The 22,441-nt window shown below is 41.7% G+C and overlaps 1 protein-coding gene across 1 annotated transcript in view; it reads right to left on the reverse strand.

Annotated features, from left to right (window-relative positions):
• Positions 1 to 3,457: 3,457 nt before the first annotated feature.
• LOC145402695 (uncharacterized) overlaps positions 3,458 to 22,441 on the reverse strand; it is a 79,800-nt gene continuing 60,816 nt past the window's right edge. The window contains exons 4-9 of the mRNA XM_080274667.1: positions 17,132 to 17,260; positions 15,112 to 15,270; positions 14,223 to 14,313; positions 5,483 to 5,647; positions 3,657 to 3,789; positions 3,458 to 3,498 (exon numbers count right to left, since the gene is read on the reverse strand). Coding sequence (XP_080130793.1) covers positions 3,458 to 3,498; positions 3,657 to 3,789; positions 5,483 to 5,647; positions 14,223 to 14,313; positions 15,112 to 15,270; positions 17,132 to 17,260 — 718 coding nt within the window. The remainder of the gene's footprint in view (positions 3,499 to 3,656; positions 3,790 to 5,482; positions 5,648 to 14,222; positions 14,314 to 15,111; positions 15,271 to 17,131; positions 17,261 to 22,441) is intronic.

The following is a 22,441-nucleotide window of genomic DNA, read 5'->3' on the forward strand; positions in this document are numbered from 1 at the left end:
AGATTTCGTATCGCCTCATAGCGATTTTTATTCTGCATATTATATCCCTTGCAAGTGAATGATGCAAATAGTGTAGGTATTACAACGACATGAGATGACTAAGAGAGATGAAATATGCAAAATAAATCAGTAAGGAGGTGTTATGAAGCCTCTTATACCACCTAGAATACGGTCCTCAATGCAGTGAGTCATACGAAGATTTGCTTGGCATTTAAGGATTATGGTAAAAAATAAATAAATAATAAGTTGCATACTTGCGTCCAAGGGCAGGAACGAGGAGACTGTCCTTACGACCCGCCATGGCCTCCACGGCGGGTATGTACCGCATATTACCCAGGCTGAACACACACCTGCCTGTGAGGTACCGAAAGTAGAGTGGATTGTTCATGTTATACACCAGTCTTACACACTACACGCGGTCATAGGTTAGAATTTAAAATCTTCATGAAACAAACAAACCAAGGTTTTAAAGAGTCTTTGCGGGAGGACCTAATGAAACCTTTTGAGTGCGGCAGTTTTTACTGATCTTAAAAAAAAAAAAAAAAAGTAAAACTTGATCTTGTATCCAAAATTAGATAACTAAGGGCCTGCCAATTTAAGTGGGTTAAAAGTGGAGGTGATTTTTTATTTTCGTGATTCATACAATTAGGTTACTGCTGTTAATGAGAGGCGTCCAGTCTATGTGTATACACAATGCAATGATTTGTCATGGTGACTCCCGACGACTTGCTTACACATTTTGCAATTGTGAGGTCCGTCATTTGCACATTTTCCATGTGTCGTGGGTGATTTTCGGTAGGCATATGTGGGAGACCTTCCTCTACCCACCGCCAGGGGGTGACGCTGCATGGACCCGTGTTACCCCCCCACACACACACACACGCTATTTTCTCGGCAACTCACCTGTTAGCTGTGACCTGGCCAGTAAAGACCTGTTAAACAATGGTCTCTCCTCCAACAACGAAATTCAAAGTGAAAGTGATTCCCAGTGTGGAGGACAAATATTACGTGGCGTTAGAGGAAGGAGCAGAAGTGATTACGAGGTAACATTGCCATGGAAGGTGCGGTATGTTGATGTGTTTAGTGAGTGAAACAATACTTATATCACCTATATTATTGTGTGAAATCCAATATACTCTTGTACTACATATGAATTCGTACCAAATAAAAAAATATCTATTTCGAGTGGGTTGGAATAGTTACCCCTCCCAATGAAAACGTCTTCTCTGGAGAGCGGCTCCAGAGAGGACGGTACCAGCTGAGGGGAGGATCACCTGTACAGGGCACTTCTAAGTTCAGGTGAGGACTTTCTCTCTGAATTTTCGATGTTTCTCATAAAAAGAGGAGGTTTTAGCCAAAAAAAATACTTTTCAAAAACCTGCCGGGATTGGGGGGGGGGGGTAACTGGTGAAAAACCTGCCGGGAAACGGTGAGTTAAGTTATGGAGATTCTAATGTCCCTGACCAGAACAGAGAGAGAGAGAGAGAGAGAGAGAGAGAGAGAGAGAGAGAGAGATCCATATTACCTGTTCTAGTAAATTCCAGTGCCATCCTCTTCTTGAGGTAGACATCCAGAGTGATCATGGCAGACTTCCCCTCCAACAGAACAGACTGCGCAACGTCCAGCTGAGCGGCACCAAAGCGCATGATACGATTCTCCTTCCTCAGGTTCCAGATCTTTTGTTTTATGCCACTTGTAGCTGTCTGGGCAGTAGTACCGATATGCCCGTTGTAATTTCATGATACCACAATTCATTTACTTTAACCTGATGGAATTATTCGTCTTTTTCCTGCATGTTACACGTATCTCGGTGGCAGTCAAAGATAACAATACGGCCGTGCATCGTTTCCACAGCACTTTCGTGACCAGCAACATATTTTGCTATTAAACTTTATAGCTCAGCAATCAAGATAGGGAGATGCCAATACGCCTAGTTAGGCGAAGAGAGAATAGTAAATGAACAGATAAGTACTACTACAATCTTCACTTTAAACACTGCCTAAAATTCCCATTCTTCCATCTTCAACGCAGGGGTGTAATAAGGTATTAACACTAGACTACGTTGCAAGTCTCAAGGAATCGTATTAGACTCTCTTCAGTGTGTCTTATATTTACCAACTCTCCATCTTTAATGCACAGCTGTAACAAGAGATAAACACTAAAATATTATGCACCCGATATTAAATGCTACGGATCGGATGTAGAATCTTAATATTGTCTTATTCTGCCACTGAACTGCGAGAAATAAGCTACAAAATGACTGAAATTTCCACTTAGATAATTCTGACGAACTAAAGAATGTTTGTATTCGTAAGAGTATTTATTTTTTTTTATGCAGGTCACTAAAATTTTCACCCATCTTTTTCACAATACCTCCCCCAAACAACAAGTTTAAATCATTCGTTTTCTTCTCAAAATTAAAACGTAAAGCCTTTTGAAAATTCAACTGGGCTTATCTGATTATGCTAACTTTAATGTGTTATCTTGTCTTCTACACACACACACACACACACACACACACACACACACACACACACAAACGATAATAATAATTCAAATAGAGAGAGAGCAAGAGATAGAGAGAGGGAGCATCTTATGAACACAAAATACCAGAAACTCACCCTAAAAGCCTGTTCTTCAGCGGTTCCCTTGACCAGAATTATCTGAACCGGGTGTTCGAGCAGGTCTTCGAGCGCCTGGATGGGTTCAGGAATCAGCCTCACCGAAAGAAGAGCCATAAGGTTGCCGGAGTAGCTCCGCATCAGCACCAGCGTCATCAGCATCCACACCCCCAGCAGCACACGCTCCCACCACCACCAGCTTGAGCCTTCTTCCACGCCTAAAGCAGAGAGATGACGCAAAATTGATCCAAGGTTGGGGCAGGAAATAATTATAGTGTATGGCTTCAAAGATATCTGTCTACTGCATAGAACACTAAACAAGTAACCTACAACCATCTCTAGTAGTTTAAACTTTATGCACAAAGTAAGGCCTTCCCCCTGATTACCGTCCTCTAAGCACTTGACTACTGAAAATTAAGAATAGCTTATTCTGCTCATTTATATATAAACAGTGGTAGGTGATGGTGACCATCATAGTCTCACTTGATGTAGTGCTACCTAGTTCTCCCTTCACTGTAATCATTTTTTTTTAGTGTCTACCCTCCTCTCTTTCTATTTCTTTCATCCTTCCTCTCAATTTTCATTAGTATTCTTTCCACTTCAGGTGGCTCTACACTGAGTAAAAAGCCTAGTGATTTCCTGTAAGTCAGGAAAACATTTACGACGGTGGGTGGTAGGCATGCAGCCTAACAATAGGCTAATGTGGAAGCTTTAATGATGTCATTGTTAACTGGGTAGAGCTAAGCAAATGTGTCACCCATCCGGGAATCAAATCTTTATATTCTTCCTCACGATTTGCTGTGGCAAGGCGTTGTCTACCACATGAAAACATCGATTTACCGCACAGGGTGGCCTTGCAGGGGCAGTTGCTTGATTGCTGTCGATGGGCCCACTTGACCATCAGACAAGGATTACACTGTACTCGGAAACCACAGCAACTTACTCATGATTAAAAACAATTCGTTAGGGTGTGTTGGAAGACTGTGCCTTCTGAATCAGTCATATCTGAAGTATGCTGAGTGTGTTTTACCCTACCTTGCTGCAGCAGTACACGAACACAGTGGAAAGAGCTCCTCATCAATCTGGAGCGAGTGAGAGTCTTATCAGGGATACAAGAGGGCATCACCATCACCAACATGTATACAACCAGCGCAGCCAGGATGCCAATCTGTATTTATGATATGATACAATTTGTCTGTTGAATTTGTCTTTGTTCAGGTACTCTCAACAACAAAAGTTCGGTCGCCTCTCCAGCTTTTCTCTCCACGGTCTTTGAAAATTTTCCTAGTAAATACAAAGCAAAGGACACTGATGACAATTATCTTTACCCAGGTGAAATCAGTATGTTGCTTGCAGCTGATTTGTCAAACGAATTGGGAGAGGCGGCAGGAGTTTTGTTGCCGACTGCTTGGGTTAGGCTGTTTGACTAAATAACAAGTTTTAAAAGCAAAATTATTAGGTATTGCAAACCAAGATCATGTTATTTTGTGTTGGCTTTCGTATAACCATTGTTTCGAGTTTGGTTTCAGAAATCGATTACAGTAGTGCATCAACTTTCGCTACAGCAGGATTCGCGGAATCCACTTTCGCGGCATGCACCAAATATTCCCTAACTTCCACTTTCGCTTGAAAAAAAATCGATTTTCGCGCACAAATTTTGGGTTTGGGACAATATTTTGAACTTTGAATTTCCTGCACCGCCCGCCCGCAACCCACCGCCATCTTGAATGACGTCATGTCAACACTCTGTCCACCCATTCCCGCCATTGTGTACGAGCGTGCTAGCTCCATTGTGTTGGATTCTCAAGGTTCAATGGCCTCTACTATACCTGGTAGTGTGGGGAAAGGGCCTGGTGGTGTGGGGGTAGTGCCTGGTGGTGTGGGGGGAGGGCCGGGAGGCAGTGGTGGTGATAAAAAGTGGCCGGGACATTCAAAGTCGGGAGTAAGCCGAGGGGGCAGCCGACCATGGTGCTATCCCTACTGACAGTGCCATAGAGGAGCTTAACCTGGATGAAGATTTCGATGGATTTGTTCAAGAGAACCTAGCGCAAAGGGAAATTCAGCACAGAGTGGAAGTGTTGCATCTGAGGAGGCAGAGAGAGAGAGTGGTAGCGAGGCAGCAAGAGGTGGCGCCAATACGTCTGGCGTGGCTAAATAAGCCCGCCACGCGCCTCGGATACTTACCCCCAACATCCATTAAACACCTCAACCTGGTCTCTGTGGTATGTTTCTCCTCATATAATGTGTACTGTACAGTTTTTATTGTTTGTATCTCAAAATGCAATGTACAATAGTGATTTGATGTACTGTAATGCAAGTGAAAATGAAAATCTGATGATACTTTAGGATAACCGGGAACCAATTAGCCTTTTTGCCATAAAGACAATGCCCCAATTTTCGCTAATTCCACTTTCGCGCATTATTTTTGGACCCAATTAGGCGCGAAAATTGGTGCCCCACTGTATATTTTATCGCAGAGGTCACTACATTTTTTACAAAGTCTTGGTAAAACAGAACATTCATATTTTTTGTCGTGATGGCCTTCACTCATACGCCACCGGTCTATAGCCAAATATATATTCTCCAACTGATCCCAGGAATATCTCTTTAATCTTATTCTTGTCAAGATCTTGAATATTTGAATCAGCTTAAAGTATACTAATCTGAACTGGGAAGGTTAGGTAAAACGTTAATCAGGCTCTTCAGTATATAACAGACCTTTCCTAAGCTGAAAAAAATTGTCTGTTAGCAGCAAAAGATACACTAAAATGAACGTCACCGGATTCAAGGAAATGAGAGAGAGAGAGAGAGAGAGAGAGAGAGAGAGAGAGAGAGAGAGAGAGAGAAAAAAAAATCCTTACCCACACATTCGTCGTCAGCGGCTGCAGGAATCCCCACAGTGTGACCTCGGGACTTCCTCTGGGTGCTAATATTCTGGCGTAGTTGATGGACACGTGGTCTGTGAAGTCGACTGCTGTTGCTCGCTCGGGTGTCGTTGTAAACAGTCCTAGGGCAATGTCTGCTTCCTATTGAGGTCGGCAATATACTAAAAGTTATGATCCTTGAACTGTGTGGCGCCTCCTATCTAATTTGTTCAGTACTTACCATATCCACATGGTTGTATTCAACTTAGGGTTGACCTAACAGCGCAACTGTAATTTATGTCTTCTGTTAGGGTGGGGAATATGGAGGCTTGAAGTATTCTATAAAATTTTCACTGATGTACTGTATTTAGTAGGATGCACTTCGAGGTGATGTTAAAGATTCTATCTATCTATCTATCTATAGCCCGAAGCCCTAATCCCGCAAAGGGTGGCCGCAGACAAAACGCCTCCAAGTCGCTCTGTCACCCACCATTTGACTACCCTCTCCCCAACTCACCCCCCCTCCCTCACATACCTCTCAACTCCAACCCTCCACCTCATCCTCGGTCTACCCCTCCCTCTCCCTCCCTCCACCTCACCTACATACACCCTTTTAGTCAGTCTTTCACTCTCCATTCTCTCCACATGTCCAAACCACAGTGTATTTCTCCTAATCTTCTCAACCACATCCACATCCACCCCACAACGTTCCTTCACTTCTTCATTCGTCAACCTGTCCCTCCATGTCATTCCACATGCTCCTCTCAAGTAACTCATTTCCACTGCTCTCACTCTTGACTTGTTCCCCTCTTGCAAGGTCCACGCATCGCTTCCATACGTCAGGGTAGGGATCACAATACTGTCATGCAGTGACTTCTTAACTTCCATACTCACCTCCCTATTTCTCATCACTGCTTTCAGTGAACAAACAACCTTCCTTCCCTGCTGTACCCTTTCACGCACTTCGTCCCCCAAAGTTCCATCCTTACTCATCACATTACCCAAGTACTTGAATGCACTCACATTCTCCATATCCTCACCATCCAACCTCACTGTACACTTTGTGACTTCATTCCTCTAAAACACCATAACTTTACTTTTGTTTACATTAAGTTTCAGCTTCCTCCTCCTACACACTGTCTCAATTTCATTCACCAAACCTTGCAACTCCCATTCATCTTCACTCAACAATACTGTATCATCAGCAAACAGCACCACCGGAATCTTCCAAATCTCACCCTCATTCATTAGAGCCACTCCAACATCCACTGCCCTACCTTTCACCTCCTTTACAACCCCATCCATGTATATATTAAACAGCCATGGAGACATCACACAACCCTGTTTCAGTTCCACATTGAGATCAAAGAACTCACTCAGCTCACCATCCACTCGCAGCGTAGCCCTAGCTCCCTCGTACATACTCTTCACAGCACTCAACAATTTCCCCTCCACTCCATATATTCTTAATACCTTCCACATACCTTGCCTATCTATTCTGCCATAAGCTTTCTCCAAGTCCATGAAGGCAGCATACACTTTCCTTCCCTTCTCTAGATACTTCTTCACTAAACATCTTAGAACAAATATGTGATCTACACACCCTTTTCCCTACCTTAATCCCCCTTGTTCTTCTCCAGCTAGCTCCTCTGTCATATGTTTAACCCTATCAATGAGTATTCTACAATACATTTTACCAGACACACTAAGAAGGCAAATACCCCTATGGTTACCACATACTTCTCTCTCCCCTTTTCCTTTGTATAAAGGAACAATTATACCTGATTTCCAGTCCTCCTTAACCCTTCCCTCTTCCCAAGCCAATCTACACAGCTTCCATATCCACTCCATAACAATCTCACCCCCATACCTAAGAATTTCACCACACACTCCATCAATTCCTGGGGCCTTTCCCAACTTAATCTTCTTCATCGCTTCCATTACTTCCGCCCTACTGATCTCTTCCTCCCTCCTCTCATCTCTTCTTCTCCCAGCTATTCCCCAACCACTTATACTCGCACTACTCTCACTCTGTACATTCAAGAAATCCTCAGAGTGCTTTTTCCATCTCCTCAATTTATCTCTCTTCTCCACCAACAATCTATTATTTCTATCTTTCACTCCGCTACTATTTCCCCTTTCACACTGCCTTACTTTCTTTATCTCCTTCCAATACAATTTCTTACTCTCCTTCCATTTCACATCAGATTCCTCCCAAACTCTTCGTCCACTTTCTTCTTACTCTCCTTCACCAGTCTCTTAACCTCCCTTCTCCTGCCCCTCTCCCGGTGACGACTCGAGGTGCCTGGAACCACTGTCTGACTCTCTTCTTCTTCATTTCTGCAACATTCGTGGCCTTTCATCTAACTTTCGCTCTGTTGAGCACCACCTCTCCTCCTCTAAACCTCACCTTCTTTTTCTAACGGAGACTCAGCTGTCTGAGGCAACTGACAGCAAACCCTTTTCTGTATCCTCCTACTTTCTCTATACTCATTTCAAAGCCAAAGGTGGCTGTTGTGTATACATACGCAACGACTTATCTTGCTCTCGTGTTCCTGAACTTGATTCTTCTGAATTCTCCACTCTCTGGCTTCGGCTTTCCTGTCATTCTCTGACTAAATATATCTGTGCTGTTTACTTATCCCCTAATTCTACTGACTATCAAAAATTCTTCGACTATCTTACTTCTACGATGGAACACATTCTGTCCATTTCTCCTTTCTCTGAAATCTCCATTCTTGGAGATTTCAATGTTCACCACCACCTTTGGCTCTCCTCTCCTTTCACGGATCCACCTGGTGAACAAGCCTACATCTTTTCTATCCTTAATGACCTAGAGCAGCTTGTACAGCACCCTACCCGTATCCCTGACCGCCTTGGAGAGAGCTCCAACATACTTGACCTCTTCCTCACAACTAATCCTTCTGCTTACTCTGTTAATCTTTTCTCTCCGTTGGGCTCCTCCAATCACAACCTTATTACCTTAACCTGTCCTATCGCTCCAGTACGGCCTGCGGACCCTCCAGGGAAACGTCGTCTCTGGCATTTTGGAGCCGCGGACTGGGAGGCCCTCAGGCAGTACTTCTTTGATTTTCCCTGGAATGATTATTGCTTCCATGGCCGTGAGCCATCTGAGTGTGCCTTGCGCATTACGGAGGTTATTCTCTCGGGCATGGAAGCATACATTCCTTTCTCATATCCTTTGACTAACGCAAGAAAGCCTTGGTTTAATCACGCTTGTTCTAATGCTGTCCACAACAAGGAGAAGGCCTACAAAAGGTACCGGAGCCAACCCAGCCCTGAATCACATAATCTTTACGTTTCTGCCCGGAATCGTGCTAAGTCTGTTCTTCGCTCTACTAAAAATAATTTCATCCATACTAAATGCTCTCAACTCTCCAACTCGAATTCTTCCCGCTCCTTCTGGCACCTTCCCAAAAATCTTTCTAACAACTTTACCTCATCATCCTTCCCTCCTCTTTTCTACTCTGATGGTTCTGTAGCTATTTCTTCAACTGATAAAGCAGATCTCTTCGCACAGACTTTCTCCTCCAATTCCACCTTAGATGATTCCGGTGCTGTTCCTCCATCACTTTCCCCCTCTGACTTCCTCATGGCTGACATTAAAATTTCTTCAGTTGATGTATTTTCTGCCATTACTGGCCTCAGTACTAACAAGGCATATGGGCCTGATGGGGTCCCTCCTGTTGTTCTCAAAAATTGTGCTTCTGTGCTTACACCCTGCCTAGGCAAACTCTTTCGCCTTTGTCTGTCAACTTGTACCTTTCCTTCTTGCTGGAAGTTTGCTCTCATTCAGCCAGTCCCAAAGAAGGGTGACCACTCCCAACCCTCCAACTATCGTCCAATTGCTTTAACGTCCTGTATTTCAAAAGTTTTCGAGTCAATTCTTAATAGAAAAATTTTAAGGCATCTTTCCTATCACAACCTTCTTTCCGATCGTCAGTATGGGTTCCGTCAGGGACGCTCCACTGGCGATCTTCTCACCTACCTTTCAGACTCCTGGTCATCCTCCTTTCGGGACTTTGGCGAAAGCTTTGCCATTGCACTTGACATCTCAAAGGCTTTCGATCGAGTCTGGCATAAATCTTTAATTTCCAAACTGCCCTCCTACGGTTTCTATCCTTCTATCTGTGCCTTCATCGCTAGCTTCCTTTCTGGTCGTTCTATAGCTGCTGTCGTAGACGGCCATCGATCTTCTCCTAGATCTATCAACAGTGGTGTTCCTCAGGGCTCTGTCCTATCACCAACTCTCTTCCTTTTATTCATCAATGATCTTCTAAGCTGTACATCTAACCCTATCCACTCATACGCTGATGACTCCACCCTTCACCTTTCCATTCGGTTCCCGCAACGCCCATCTCAACAGTTACTTCAAGAAACAAGGGATGAGGCTATGGCACACCTAATGTCTGACTTGGCTCATATCTCTGACTGGGGTAAAAATAATATGGTTGTCTTTAATGCATCTAAGACTCAGTTCTTACACCTATCAACCCGACAAAATCTTCCACAGGTATACCCACTAATGTTTAATAATATTCAGATTAATCCTGCATCATCCTTGAACATGCTTGGGGTTTCATTTACTCGGGACTTATCTTGGGAAGATCATATTACATCTCTTGTAAAATCTGCTTCCAAGAGATTGGGTGTGCTAAGCCGACTCTGCTCTTTCTTTACCCCTGCACAATTGTTGACTCTATACAGGGGTTTTATCCGCCCCTGTGTGGAGTACAACTCTCATGTGTGGGGAGGCTCCCCACATACAGCTCTTCTCAATAGGGTGGAGTCAAAGGCTTTTCGTCTCATTAACTCTCCTCCTCTTACTGACTCCCTTCAACCTCTGTCTCTTCGCCGCACTGTTGCATCTTTATCTCTTTTCTATCGCTACTTTAATGGTCACTGCTCCTCTGAACTGTCTGCTTGCATTCCTCCACCTCTACGACGGGCGCGTAGCACCCGTCTGGCAGCAAACTCTCATCCCTTTTCTGTCCAACTCTCTAATGCAAGAGCTAACCGTTACTCCCAGTCTTTCATTTATGCAACAGGTCAGCTCTGGAACTGTCTCCCTCTGTCTGTGTTTCCTTCTGCCTATGATCTCCAGTCTTTCAAACGTAGTGTGTCCAGGCATCTCAAAATGATCGGATCTTGAATTTGGCTCTCTATTGTATTTTGTTTTTCTCTTGGAGGGAACTGTTACTGCGGGCTCATGGCCTTTGGTTCCTTCTTCCTCGCATAAAAAAAAAAAAAAAAATATATACCTCTCTCTTCTCTCTCATCTTCTCCCCTTCCTCTACTCGCTAACCATTCACTATATACCTTCTTCTTTTGTTCCACAGCTCGTTTCACCTCATCATTCCACCATCCTGTCCCTTGCACACCCTTGCATCTCCTCCTTACTCCACAAACCGCCTCACACGCTGCGCCTGTTTCTTCCGTGAATATCTTTCATACGTCTTCCACCCCTTCCATCTGCTCTAGCTCATACCTTCCCAATCTTTCTTCCACTATGCTCTTATACTCTGTCATTTTCTCACTATCTTGCAATTTCTCCACTCTCCTCACAGGAGATGTTTCCTTCTGTCTTCCCCTTCGTCTCCTCGACCATTTTCTTTGCATCTTTACCTTGGCCATCACTAAGTGATGGTCCGAGACTATTCCCCCACCCTTTCCACACTCTTGCATCCAACACTTGTCTTCTCATTCGCTCATCCACACACACGTAGTCTATCATTATCTTTCGTGCAACGAGTTCATCATCCATCCTCCTCATTACTCTCCATGTTTATCGGTGGATCATGTTATGACGAAAGTAGGTGTTGGCTATTGCCAACACCTACTTTCGTCATAACATGATCCACAGATGTCCACCAAAGCACTGCCATTCCCATCTACTTCAGCTGGCACACCCCACTGACCAACCACCCCATCCACTCGTACATTCCCAACTTTGCCTTTCATGTCTCCAATCAAAAGCACTCTCTCGCTCCACTCAAACTTGTCCACACATGCTTCTACTCTCGCCCAAAAGTCATCTTTCACTCTTGCCACTCGGTCCTCTGTCGGGGCATACACACATACAATCGCCCACGCTTGTATACCTACTTTCATCCTCACCCATACAATCCTTGCACCCACTGTTCCATACTCTCTTATATTCTCCTTCCACTTCTTGCTTATCATCAGACGTACTCCCTCTCTTGCCCTCTCATTCTCATTGACTCCCGCACATATACCTAAACCATATTCCCATTCTCTCACCCTTTCACCTTTTCATTTAGTTTCAGTCAATCCACATTTTTCCAATTTTGCGTCCTCAAGCACCTGAACAATCTCTCTCTATTTCACTTCATCATTGACTCCTCTCACATTCCATGTTCCCACCCTAAGAATGTCCTTTGTCCGTTCCTTAGTCATCAACGTATGGTCCGTCCGGGTCCGAGGCGCTTTATTCGCTTTTTCAGCTAGTTCTTTTTACGGGGTGGGGCACTAACCAACCACCAACCCTTTTAGTCGCCTCATACGACAAGCAGGGATACTGGGGGAGTATTCTTGAAATCCCCCTACCCCCAGGGGAAAGATTGGTTGACAAAATTGAGAGGAAACTTTTCTATCTATCTATCTATCTATTGCCAGACGCCTCAATCCCGTTTGGGGTGGCCACAAACAAATCGCCTCCAAGTCGCCCTGTCCCCAGCCATCTCACTGCCCTGCTCCCAACTCACACCCTCCTCTCTCATATACCTCTCCACCCCATCCCTCCATCTCATCCTCGGCCTCCCCCTCCCTCTTCCCCCCTCCACCTCACTCACATACACTCTCTTCGTCAGTCTTTCACCTTCCATCCTCTCTACATGGCCAAACCACCTCAATGTATTCCTCATAACGCTTCCTATCACATCCACATCCACACCACAATGCTTCTTTATATCCTCATTCGTCAGCCTGTCTCTCCATGTGACTCCACAGGCTCCTCTTAAATAACTCATTTCCACTGCTCTCACTCTTGACTTGTGTCCATCCAACAACGTCCAAGCTTCACTTCCGTACGTTAGAGTTGGTATCACAATACTGTCATGTAGTAACTTTTCACTTCCATGCTCACTTCCCTGTTTCTTATCACTGCTTTCAAAGAACCAGCAACCTTTCCTCCCTGCTGTATCCTTTCACGCACTTTACCCTCCAAACCTCCATCATTACTCATCACACTACCCAAGTACCTAAACGTACTCACACTTTCCAATTCCTCACCATCCAGCCTCGCTGTACATTCACTGACTTCACCTCTCTCAAAGACCATCACTTTACTCTTCCCTACATTCACCTTTAGATTCCGTTTCTTACACACTTTCCCAAACCCATCCACCAAGCCTTGCAGCTCCCCTTCGTCTTCACTCAACAACACAGTATCATCTGCAAACAACAGTACAGGGAGTTTCCAAACACTATCCTCTCTCACCAGGGCCACTCGAACATCCACTACCCTACCTTGTACCTCTTTTAATACCCCATCCATGTAAAGATTGAACAACCATGGAGATATGACACATCCCTGTTTCGACCCAACTTTCAAAGAGAAAAATTCACTTTGTTCACCATCCACACGCACTGCAGCCTTCGCACCATCGTACATACTCTTCACAGCATTCAACAACTTCCCATCTGCTCCATATATTCTTAACACTTTCCACAATCCTTGTCTATCCACCCTGTCATATGCTTTCTCCAAATCCATGAAAGCCGCATACAACTTCTTTCCCTTCTCTAGAAACTTTTCCACTAAAGATTTAAGAATGAATATCTGAGCTACACAACCTCTTCCTTTCCTAAAGCCTCCCTGTTGTTCTCCAACTAATTTCTCTGTTTTTTCTTTAACTCTGTCAGTAAGTATCCTACCATACACTTTTCCTATTATACTAAGAAGACAAATGCCCCTCTGATTACCACACACTTCTTTTTCCCCTTTTTCTTTGTACAAGGGAATAATTATACCTGACTTCCAATCCTCCGGGACTCTACCTTCCTCCCAGGCCAATCTGCACATCTTCCACATCCATTCTACTAATATCTCTCCGCCATGCTTCAGCATTTCACCACACACTCCATCAATTCCTGGGGCTTTCCCCGATTTAACTTTCTTCATTGCTTCCACAACTTCTATCCTACTGATTTCTTCCTGTCTTCGCACCTCCCTCCTTCTCCCAGCCATTCCCCAGCCACTTATACTCGCATTACTTCCATCCTCTATGTTCAACAATTCCTTAAAGTGTTCTCTCCATCTGCTCACTTTTTCTCCCTTCTCCACTAGTAATCTACCAAGTGCAAAATAATTCCATCGAATGAAATGTAAATCGCAATACCCAGTAGAGGTGCCTTAATATACCTCTGGAAGGTAAGATCCATCTTTCTCCCCATGAAGTTTATGAAGGGATGTGAATGACTACAGAATTAGAGACTAAGGAAGCAAATACTTCCTAAATTATCAGTTTCCATTAAAAAATCAGGCAGGCTAAGCAGGCAAGTAATTACCTAAATTTTCATTTTCCATTTTGTAAAATCATTCATTTTTCCTCCCTGATCTGTTCATACATATACATATTAACCAGTGCCCTCATATCAAAGCTAATCTAATTTCAAAGTACTACTAACTATGTGAAATCTCCTTGAATACCCAGTATTTTAGGAGTAAGTATTAAACGAGAGAAACCTTGCCCACCTCTCTATACACCATGCCAATCATGCCTGTCCACAGCCCGTCACTGGTCAGGTACCCCCACTCCCCATCTTCTGGCCGGATAAATTTGATCCTGGAAAAGTAGAGAGAGAGAGAGAGAGAGAGAGTAAACTAGGTACTGTACAATACTTTTTATATTTCACACAAATCATTGCCTTGTGAAGAGCTGTGACACCTACAAGCGATTTTAGTCACCACTGGGAAGCATCTCGTCCTTTTAAAGCTGGTATAACAAGAATGAATAAAACATCTGGCAGTTCAGTGCTGGCGAATGTGGATATAACTAGTTAAAATTATGGAGTTAAAATTAATCATAAAAAGTAATTTATGTATTGAGACTTTACATTCACTGATATGATTTATATTTCGAGATACCATGTCCTTGACTATGAGTTGTACACATGCTGCTGCTGTTGCTGCTGCTGCTGCTGTTGCTGATGATGATGATGATGATGATGATTTTTATTATTATTATTATTATTAGTAGTAGTAGTAGTAGTAGTAGTAGTAGTAGTAGTACAGTTGTTTATGATAAAAGTTGCCACAGATATTAATGAAGCAACATTATGTGGACAATTTAGAATGTGGGTTTGCAACAAAGTAAATAATAACTGACACTATCGCCCATTTTACTGGACAGTTAGTGGACAGAAAGCTTTCTTTTCTTTCCTGTTTTTATTTCTCTCCTTTATATAATGTATCTAACTCGGTCTACTTTGGAAGGTGAAATGTAATGGTACAAAGATTTTTAATAATCCCAATTGTTTTGCAGCTCTTGGACACACACACACACACACACACACACACACACACACACACACACACACACACACACTATTTCCGTCAAAATATTATGGCTTACTTATCTTACGTGAAATTCATTGATTTGGCGATGGCCTCGATAAGAGCGTTTTCGGCGTTGTAGGCGATGATTTTCTTCTCCCCAGGGTGGTCCGGGTCGTCCACGGTCTCAGTTTTCTCAGTGGCAATCACGAGTCTGGACACTATCAGCCTCGGTCGATGGACAAACCTAAGCAAGGGATTAGTTGCATAAAACTTTGTCATCGCAGTCTGCTTTTCACCCGACACTCATCCGCACCCCCTTTCACATTAGTTGATGGTCAAGTATAGTTAGACTGGAAGATAACTTTGACTAGCAACCAAGGAGATTCATCCCTTCCACAAAACAAAGTTCATCAAATTTCTTGCAACCACGTTTTAAACAGACTTTGAGAGGACCATTTCTCTGATGAAAACAAACAAGCTAAAGTCTAACACACACCCTGCTGTTTTTACTTTAGTATGACCTAATATGCTTTATTCCCATCTTGATTGCTGATATGTAACAATAACGCAATATGCTGGCCATGAAGAAGTGCTGTGTAAGGGATGTATAACAGTATCATTATCTTATTTATGCCTGACCTATGTGAGATAATCTACGTAAGGAGTATAATCGAGCCAGGTTAATCAAAAAGATATACAAAAGTACCAGATGAGGTACAAATACAAAGCAGTCAGACAGCGCATACCTTCGCCAACGCCACTGTCACCAAAACTTTAAACATCAGACTGCAGTTTTCAGGCTATGCAATGACAAAAAGCATGACAGTATCAGTTTCGCATCAAAGATCATCAAGGATGATTATAGTAATTACCACAGCATATCCGAGAAAACAGAGAAGCATTTATTTACTTAATTCTAATAGTATTTATTGTCCGACACAAAAATAAATGAAGTTCTATGTATTAGTTTTGTAGACATTTAATAAAATCCGCAAAATTGCCCTATCTCTCAATGTGAATAAAACCCAATAAAAAAAATCCTCGATCTTCATCTTGATCAGGATCCTACTCAACATCTAATAAACTTTCTCTTGGCCAGTGGGCCTCTCCTCGAGAGAATTTCATCTTAAATTGGTTGTAACTTTTTGAGATATTTTGTGGATCGACAAACGGACAAAGACAAGTGATCACATAACATCCGCTAAACTTCCATGGCGGAGATAACAGAACAATTCAGAGTAAACCACAAACACGTCATTCACAATAGCATATACACAAAATAAGTGTCAGAAGCCTACACGAAACTCTACTGCACAGTAGCGTACGCAATAAAATTCGTTGTCACACACACACACACACACACACACACACAAATAAATATATATATATATATATATATATATATATATATATATATATATATATATATATATATAAACGATCATTTACTTTAGCTTTCATCTTATGTAACTGGAAAATTTATTGTAGATATGATCATATAATTTACTTAAATCTTCATCTCCTGTAACAGGAAATTGCTTGTAGATGCGATCACTGGTACATTATTTAATTTTCCAAGGTTAGTGATAGGAACACACTGAGGTGGTTTGGCCATGTGGAGAGGATGGAGGGTGAAAGACTGACGAAGAGAGTGTATGTGAGTGAGGTGGAGGGGGGAAGAGGGAGGGGGAGGCCGAGGATGAGATGGAGGGATGGGGTGGAGAGGTATATGAGAGAGGGGGGTGTGAGTTGGAAGCAGGGCAGTGAAATGGCGGGGGACAGGGCGACTTGGAGGCGATTTGTTTGTGGCCACCCCGAACGGGATTGAGGCGTCCGGCAATAGATAGATAGATAGATAGTTGTACTTTACACTTTAGTTAGACAAATAATTACTAACTCTTCACCTTGATTTCCATGCTGTAGCAACAGATTAACGCTTGAATTTAATGCTAGTCACAAAGAGCCGTCGTTCTTGCCTGATTCTGCCAGAGTTACGGAAAATAAGCTGCCATAGGTCGAGAACCGTTGCTCTGTTAAAGTGAACACACTGTACAATAACTTAGAACAGCTATGACATTAGAAAATACTATGTTACGTAAACCTACTTGTAAAATTTATCTGGATAATATGGAATGCGTGCTTTCTTAGACAGTCCTTTATCAGACGACCAGCTTGCCATAGTCACTGGTGGGGTTTCCGGAGGGAAGTAAGGATGGTCCAGAAAGACATTCATTCTGAAATACATAAAATAATCTTAATATCTTTAGATGTCTGCATTGGTATATTGTTTTTCTCTGTCCTAAAACTGCCATCTTTCCAGCTTGAATGGTGAGGTGTTACAGCGGAATAACACTGGAAAATAATACTGTTAGCGAAAAAGTGCCACAAAAGTGATCATGATCCGTAATAACGTCTATTTTTACCACAGAGACAGTGAAATAAGTAGAAAAAGGATGTAAATCTGGGCCAAGTTATGGTAAATCATTAAAATAAATGAAGGTTAACGCACAAACGACTGAGCATTTCAGTTTAAGCATTTGGTAAGCTCTTTTAGAGACATTATACCGAATGGTAACACACCATACACCTCACGAACTCCAAACAAGTACCGAAAGACTGTGGCATAATTAAATAAATTTCCTATTTCTAAAATGATAGGACAATAGAGCCAGATGCACAGGCGTTTCGATGTATAAAAAAAAAATAATAACTAGCTCTGTCTTTTAATAAGAAGTATTATTTGTTTTCTTATTTTATCACGGGCTTTGACTACTTATTCTATACTATATGTTTTTGTTGTGTTATTATCCTGCTGTTATCAGTCATACTTCTTCTTCAGCAGTTCTTCTATTTTCAAAAAAAAAAAAAAAATGATTCTCTTGTTGTTCAACAAATTATAAATAATGAAGGTGGTCACTCATCATGGACCAAAGAATGTACTTGATCATATCCTTATGGCATCTAGTATTCACAGACAGTAGTTCGTAAGAGTAAATATAGGTCAATGCAGAAAGGCAGTCTTGCATTTCTACATTCAAAAGGAGCTAATGAAGACGAACCTGTATAAGACGGTACTTTAGCAGCTATGCAATCAGTAAGATAATAACATATGAGAGAGTAGTGCTAACCAGAGGTATTCATTAAGAGAACATATATAAAGTAATCCTGTGTATCTGTGGAGAGGATTGGAATAAAATTTCCACTATATTTGCATTCTGTGCTTGGAAACTTACTCAAATTTCATCCCGCTCCAAAAGAAACTCTCTGTTATACCTAATTTAATACAGTATCATCTACAAACAACAATGCAGGAAGTTTCCAAACGCTGCACTCTCTCGTTTGGGCCTCTCCAACATCCACTGCCCTACCTTGTACCTCTTTTATAACCCCATCCACATACAGATTGAACAACAGTGGAAACATGACATCCCTGATTCATTCAACATTCATATAGAAAAATTCACTCAGTTTACTATCCACAAGCATTGCAGCCTTAGCATCCTCATACATAGTCTTCACGGCAATCAACAACTTCCCATTCATTCCATATATTCTGAATATTTTCCATATTCCTTGTCTATCTACTCTATTATATGCTTTCTCAAAATCCATGAAGGCCACGTACTACTTCTTTCCCCTCTTTAGAAAGTCTTCCTTTAGGAACCTTAGGATGAATGTCTGATCTACACAATCTCTTCCCTTCGTAAAACTTCCCTATTCTTCTTCAAGTAATTCCTTTGTTATTTACCTAACTCTATCAATAACTGTCCTACCATAACCTTTTCCTCTTACACTACGAACACAAATTCCCCAATGATTACCACACGCTTCTTTTTTCCCTTTTCCTTTGTACAGAGGAATAATTATACCTGACATCGAATCCTCCGCGACTCTACGGGACTCTATCTTCCTCCGAGGCCAATCTGCACACCTTCCATATCCATTCTACTATTATCTTTCCCTCATGCTTCAGCGATTCCCACACACTCCATCATTTCCTGGGACTTTGCCCATTTTGACTTTTTTCATTGCTTCCACTTTTTCCATCCTACTGATCTCTTCCACTCTTCTCACCTCACTCCAGCTCCTAGCCATTCCCCAGCCACTTACTTTCATTCTCTATGTTTAACAATTCCTTAAAGTGTCCTCTTCATCTGCTCACCTTTTCTCCCTACTCCACTATCCATCAACCATTTTTATCTTTCACTCCCCTGCTAACTTCTTTATCATCCTGTCTAACTCTCTTCACCTCCTTCATGGACGTTTTCATACATTCCCTCCAATTTACACTAAAGTTCCTTCCACATTCCTTATCCACTCTCTTCCTACCCTCTCTTACAAATGTTTTCACCTCTTTCTTCCTCTCTACATGTAACCCGCTCTTCTGTCTCTCAACTTCATTCATGCCTCTGCATCCCATCCAGTCACAATATGCTTTCCTATTTTGTACCACAGCTTGTCTCATCTCCACATTCCACCAACGTGTTCATTGCACCCCATTTCGTCTTCTCTTCACCCCACACATCACCTCACATGCTGCACAGATTTCTTCTGTGAATAACTTTCACACATCTTCCACCTCCCTCATGTGCTCGAAATCATATTTACCCAATAGCTCCTCCACTTCTCCATTATACTCTGCCTATTATTTTCATCCTCTTGCAACTTTTTCCCCTCCTTGTTTGGACTACTTCCTCCTGTCCTCCTCTCCTATTCATCCATTGCACTTGAACCTGGCTTTCTTCAGTATTAAGGGGTGATCGGGATCTCCACTCCCCCCACCCTGTGTATGTTTTTGCATATATTACATACCTTTTCATTCTGTCATCCACACACTCATAATCAATCAATGACTTCCGTTCATTCAGTTCACCACCCACCCTTCTCATCACTCGCCACGTATACCTGGGGATCATTTTGTGTCTAAAGAGGGTATTGACTATCACTAAACCCCCTCCCCGAACAAATGCACACTAGAGCACTGCCATTTTCATCCACTTGTGCTGGCGCACCTCACTCACCAACTACTCCATCCACCCTCACAGTTCCTTCTTTTCCATTCATATCTCCACTCAAAAACACTCTCTTATTCTTCTCGAACTTTTTCTTGCATGCTTCCACATTTGCCCAGAACTCTTCTTTCACTCTGCTTGCACGAGCTTGCTTTGTCGGATGCATACACACAATCACCCACTTTGGAATCCTACTTTCAATCATACCCACACAATCCTTGAACCAGCTGATCCATACTCTCTTATATTCTCCTTCCATCTCTTGCACACAGCAATATATACATCCTCTTTTGCCCTCTCCTCACCTACTCACTCGCATAGACCCCATGCATACTCCCACTCCCTCAAACCCTAGCTGGATAGACAGATAATTATAAGATGGGTAAATATACATAGATAGGCAAAAGAGACATTCAAGAAAAGGCACTGCATCATATAGGCCTAATTATTCTACGGAGGTGATCACACTGAACAAGTCTTCAAGAGAATCACTTATTAACAGATAAAAGTTAATGTAAAACAAATAAAGGAATCAGCTCTGCTTAGTGTAGAAAACAGCACAAGACATAAACGAAGTTTACCTAAAGCGTGACACCTGACATTTTTCACATGAAGGAAACCTTTCGTTGCAAATACTGGAAATGTGTCGTCTTGCCTTAGGCCTCTGGACTCATGACTAAACAAAAAAGGACTGGAAGATTGTTGTGAATTTATATCCTCCTTTAATCATTTCACTGATATAAGTGCAATTTTTTACACTAGGTGATGGTGGCTAACTCTGTTCAGCTGATAGAAATCGCAGGAACTAGCGAATTAAAAATCCTAGATTAACTGGTTTGGATGTTTTACTCACAGTAAGCGCAGACAGCTTTATTTACCTGAAGATACTTCATGAGAATAATACCTTGAATCCGATAACATAAATTTTTACTTCATTCTTGTTTCTGAGAGACGCTCTCATCCAGCTTAGGAGAGTCTTCGAACGAGAGGATCTTCCCCATTAGTTTAATAAAAATCGTGTGAAACGTGTTAGCTTAAAAAGGAAAAGTGCGTAATCGGACTGAAGAAGTAAATTAATACAGCATGTTATCTCTCCCATTAAAGATTGAGAACTGGTGTCAGTGAGTGTGAAGTGAGTGAATGGGAAGGGATGTCAGTGTGTGTGTGTGTGTGTGTGTGTGTGTGTGTGTGTGTGTAGATGGACAGATAAAAAGATAGATAAATACATATAGGTAAATAGATAGATAGAGAAATACATACATAGGTAAATAGACCGACAGATAGATAGATAGATTGTTATATATATATATATATATATATATAATTATTTATATTAATACATAAATTAGTGCAAACTGATGCATTGCATAGAACAACCAAAAACATGCGCACATAAAAAGGAGTTGTGTACTAAATTTGTATATACTACTTAAAAAACATATGTTGAATACAGGTCGTCGTTAAAAATAGTCATTAGTCATTAAAAAGTCATTAAAATAATTATGAAAGTTGCTAAAAATACCACTAAAACAAACATTGAAAGTAGCCACTAAAATAGTCACAAAAATTTTCACAAAATATATCCAGAAAAAATGCCATTTACAATTGACTAGAAAAACAGCCATTGAACGAACCATTAAAATCAGCCACTAAATATTGTTACTAAAAACAGCCATTAAAAGGATGTTAATGTATAAACTTGGATTTTATAGATTTATTGATATTATAATATTAAATTTAGTGGCTACTCTAGTGGGAATTTTTATGGCTATTTTTTGTGACTGATTTTAATGACTACTTGTGTATGTATGCGTATAAATACATACATACATATATATATATATATATATATATATATATATATATATATATATATATATATATATATATATATATATATATATATATATATATATATATTTGGTCTGATCAGCTATTTCAGGTCAGGTGCGGGTAAGAGGATGAGTCTGTTATGATGTGGCAGGGGTAAACCAGCTCTGCTGTCGGGCCCTGCTGTGGATGTCACTGATTGCATTGCGCAGTTGACCCTTCTGCAGTGTGGTGCGGTGAGAATCTGTCCGCTCTCCCCTTTGGGGCTAAGATGCGAATGAATGTGTTTGAATGGATGAGTAAATGGGGAGTGTGTCGTCCTGTCTCGGCTACCTCCCTTTCCTTGGGGGAAGCAGCCTAGGTATATATATATATATATATATATATATATATATATATATATATATATATATATATATATATATATATCCAGGGGCAGGATCCCATTGCTACCTGACGCGTCCCCGGGTGGCGGATAGGGGAAGGTTTGTAGCTATAGAAGGTACCGTCTTAGACGGTGCGGGCCATGGGACCCCCTATAGATATATAGGGCTCCACCAAATATAACGAATA

This window comes from Coenobita brevimanus, chromosome 58 (genome assembly GCF_032717465.1).
Source record: "Coenobita brevimanus isolate Jiangsu-jjx chromosome 58, ASM3271746v2, whole genome shotgun sequence".
NCBI classification, from domain to species: Eukaryota; Metazoa; Arthropoda; class Malacostraca; order Decapoda; family Coenobitidae; genus Coenobita; species Coenobita brevimanus.